Source organism: Myotis davidii, unplaced genomic scaffold (genome assembly GCF_000327345.1).
Source record: "Myotis davidii unplaced genomic scaffold, ASM32734v1 scaffold223, whole genome shotgun sequence".
NCBI lineage: Eukaryota > Metazoa > Chordata > Mammalia > Chiroptera > Vespertilionidae > Myotis > Myotis davidii.
Window position 1 is genome coordinate 2334201 of NW_006294609.1, and position 4026 is coordinate 2338226.

General features: G+C 45.5%; 1 protein-coding gene across 1 annotated transcript in view; it reads right to left on the minus strand.

Annotated features, from left to right (window-relative positions):
• CCDC62 (coiled-coil domain containing 62) overlaps positions 1-3909 on the minus strand; it is a 24865-nt gene extending 20956 nt beyond the window's left edge. The window contains exons 1-2 of the mRNA XM_015567258.1: positions 3874-3909; positions 3-166 (exon numbers count right to left, since the gene is read on the minus strand). Coding sequence (XP_015422744.1) covers positions 3-166; positions 3874-3909 — 200 coding nt within the window. The remainder of the gene's footprint in view (positions 1-2; positions 167-3873) is intronic.
• Between the last annotated feature and the right edge of the window lie 117 nt (positions 3910-4026).

The following is a 4026-nucleotide window of genomic DNA, read 5'->3' on the forward strand; positions in this document are numbered from 1 at the left end:
AAGTCAACACCTTCTGCCGATCCTCCTCCCACGACAGAAGTTGTCTCTGATGTACTGCAACCATTTCATTGAGCTCTTTGTCTCGATCTTTCAGTTCTCCAATGAGCAGCTGCAGCTCTTTCCGTTGTTTCTCGATAGTGGAAATCTCAACCTCTGACCCGATGTTCTAATCACAGAAAGTGGTTTCACACAAAATAAAACTCATCAATAGGATAAATCAGCCAAAGCCTATTTTCCAAATAATTATATCTTCTTGTGCTGCCAATTCAAGGTAGTGAGATTAGCTAAGTTTTATTTGCTCTTTATAATGTGGCATCAAAATTATGTATATTTAAACCAAGATCACACCTACTGTTCACTGCTTCTATCATTTCGTCATACCACACACACCACGCAAAAAGTGGGACTGGCCCGGCTGGTGGGGCTCAGGGGTTGAGTTGTCGACTCATGAAACAGGAGGTCAACGTTCAGTTCATGGTCGGGGCACATGCCCAGGTTGCAGGCTCGATCCCCAGTAGGGGTGTGCAAGAGGCAGCCGGTGGAAGATTTTTCTCTCATCAATGATGTTTCTATCTCTCTCCCTCTCCCTTCTTCTCTCTGAAATCAATAAAAACATATTTTTTTAAAAAAATTTTAAGTGGCTAAATTACAAATAAACCCATCTCTGCATTTTTCTTTGCTGTCAACCCTTTTTTTGTATCAACCAACAATATTATCACTTACCTGCTCCAGCAATTCTGGAGCAATCAAGTAAAGAGAAACATGAAATAATTACTGGTTAAAAGTAAATAATCTTCATAGCACTTAACACATCTATATAAACTCACTCTATCAATTTAACACTGGGACTAATCCAAACTCAACATTCCTAATAAAAAAACAAATCTTATAAAGGAAAGTTTTCAAACATACACAGAAGACAGAGAACAGCACAATAAACTCCCCTATGCTCAGAACCCAGGTCCTGTCATTATCAAGATTTTGCCACATCTGTTTCAATTTTCTTTTTTTTTAAATATATTTTATTGATTTTTTACAGAGAGGAAGGGAGAGAGATAGAGAGCTAGAAACATCGATGAGAGAGACATCGATCAGCTGCCTCCTGCACATCTCCTACTGGGGATGTGCCCGCAACCCAGGTACATGCCCTTGACCGGAACCGAACCCGGGACCCTTCAGTCCGCAGGCCGACGCTCTATCCACCGAGCCAAACCGGTTTCGGCATCTGTTTCAATTTTTTTCCCTTTTTGTTGTTGATGAAAAAAATACATTTCACTCATACATACTTCAGTATGCATCTCTAAAAATGAACATTTTTATATAACCATAATGCCATTTTCATACCTACCAAAATTATCTACAGTAATTCCCTTTTAAGCATACCTCATTTTAAAATCTAGTGCAGGAAAGTTGGTCTGACCTAAGTGGGGGTCCAGAATTAGCCATTGGGTGGCTCTATAATCTTGGACTAGTTCCTTAACTTTAAGCCTTAGTTTCCTTTCCTATAAAATGGCAGTAACAGCACTGATTATTCTTAGAGTTGTGTGGATTACTCAGGGGCAAGAGAAGCTCTGTAAAGTACTTCATAGTACTTGGCACATCACAAGGCACTCAACAAGCATTAGCTATTAAGATTTTAAGTTACATTTCAAAATATGGTACCGTTCCCATCAATGAGATAAAAAATTAAATGTATTACTTTAAGAATTCTATCTTGAAACCAGGTGGTGTGGCTCAGTGGTTGAGCATCGACCCATGAATCAAGAGGTCACGGTTCGCCCTGACTGGTTTGGCTCATTGGATGGAGCGTCGGCCTGCGGACTCAGGGGTCCCGGGTTCGATTCCGGTCAAGGGCATGTGCCTTGGTTGCGGGCACGTCCCCAGTGGGGGGTGTGTAGGAGGCAGCTGATCGATGTTTCTCTCTCATCGATGTTTCTAACTCTCTATCCCTCTCCCTTCCTGTCTGTAAAAAAATCAGTGAAATGTATTTAAAAAAAAAAAAAAAAGAGGTCACGGTTCGAACCAGGAGGTCAGGGCACATGCCTGAGTTGTGAGTTTGATCCCCAGTGTGGGCCATGCAGGAGGCAGCAGATCAATGATTCTTTATCATCACTGATGTTTATCTCTCTCTCCCTTCCTCTCTGAAATCAATAAAAAATATTCTATATAATAAAAGGTTAATATGCAAATCAACTGAAAGGTAGAACTGATCACTATGATGCGCACTGACCACCAGGGGGGAGATGCTCAATGCAGAAGCTGCCCCCTGGTGGTCAGTGAGCTACCACAGGGGGAGCAATGCTCAGCCAGAACCCAGGCTCACGGCTGGCAAGCGCAGCGGCGGTGGGGTTCGCCCTGACTGGTTTGGCTCATTGGATGGAGCGTCGGCCTGCGGACTCAGGGGTCCCGGGTTCGATTCCGGTCAAGGGCATGTGCCTTGGTTGCGGGCACGTCCCCAGTGGGGGGTGTGTAGGAGGCAGCTGATCGATGTTTCTCTCTCATCGATGTTTCTAACTCTCTATCCCTCTCCCTTCCTGTCTGTAAAAAAATCAGTGAAATGTATTTAAAAAAAAAAAAAAAAAGAGGTCACGGTTCGAACCAGGAGGTCAGGGCACATGCCTGAGTTGTGAGTTTGATCCCCAGTGTGGGCCATGCAGGAGGCAGCTAAAATAATAATTCTATCTTGCCCTAGCCAGTGTGGCTCAGGGGATAGAGCGTCAGCCTGCAGACTGAAGGGTCCCAGGTCCAATTCTGGTCAAGGGCACATGCCTGGGATGTGGGCTCAGTCCTCACCAGGTAGCTGATCAATGATTCTCTCTCATCATTTAAACAGAAACAACAAATGGGTTACAGTTACTAGTAACTAAACACATAAGAAAAGGAATTTGGAGTTAAGGGATTCGGAATCACAAGACCTGAAATCCAGTCTTTGGTAAGCCATTCATTCATTCATTTGTTCAACAAATACTGAGCAAGGAGCATATATTCTAGTACGGGAAAACAGGCAACAGACCAAGTATACAAAAAAAGTTCATCCCATCACATACCGATTAATGCAAACCTAGAGCAAGTTCACTTTCAATGCTTTTTTTTTTTTTTTGTAAACCGGAGTTGCAGGGTGCTCCCCCACTGGCAGGTTACTGTGTATAAATTAAGGACAAGAAGGGAGGTGGCCTAGAGAAAGCCGCTCTACAAATGCCCACTGTCATCGTTAAGAAGTGAACACCTGCCCTGTGGCCCGTGTGACTCAGTTGGTAGGGCATCGTCCATGCATCCACAGGTTTCCGGTTGCCGGCTCATCCCAGGTTGGGGAAGGGGGGGGCCGTGTTTCTCTCTCACATAGATGTTCTCTCTCTCTCTCTCTCTCTCTCTCTCTCTCTCTCTCTCTTAAAAAAGAAGTGAGCAGCCGAACCGGTTTCGCTCAGTGGATAGAGCGTCGGCCTGCGGACTCCGGACTCAGGTCCCAGGTTCGATTCCGGTCAAGGGCATGTACCTTGGTTGCGGGCACATCCCCACTCGGGGGCGTGCAGAAGGCAGCTGATCGAATCTCTCTCATTGATGTTTCTGGCTCTCTATCCCTCTCCCTTCTTCTCTGTAAAAAAATCAATAAAATATATTTTAAAAAACTAATAATCTATTTAAAAAAAAGAAAAGAAAAGAAAGAAGTGAACACCTGGTCCCACCACTGGTCTTAACGCCTGGGTTGGACAACAGGTTTCTTCTGAGATAAGGAAACGGGATATGACACTCCATCCCTCCGGTTTCCCTTGTTTTAAATCTGAAGCGGAAACCGTGCCCTAAAGGCCACCCGAGTTCGGCCAAAATGCACGCTGTGCCCGAGGTCTGCTTGCCCGCGGTGCCCAGGCCGCTCACCTGGCGCCCGGCGAGGAAGGTCACTGTAGGGTTCATAGGTGTTTCCTCCGCCCCCGGAGAAAGTCGCTGTGCGCAGCGTCACCTTGGAAACGCCATAGCGCGTCCGCCCGCAGCGGTGGGGGTGGGGGTGGGGGGAAACCCAGAGCCCAGAGC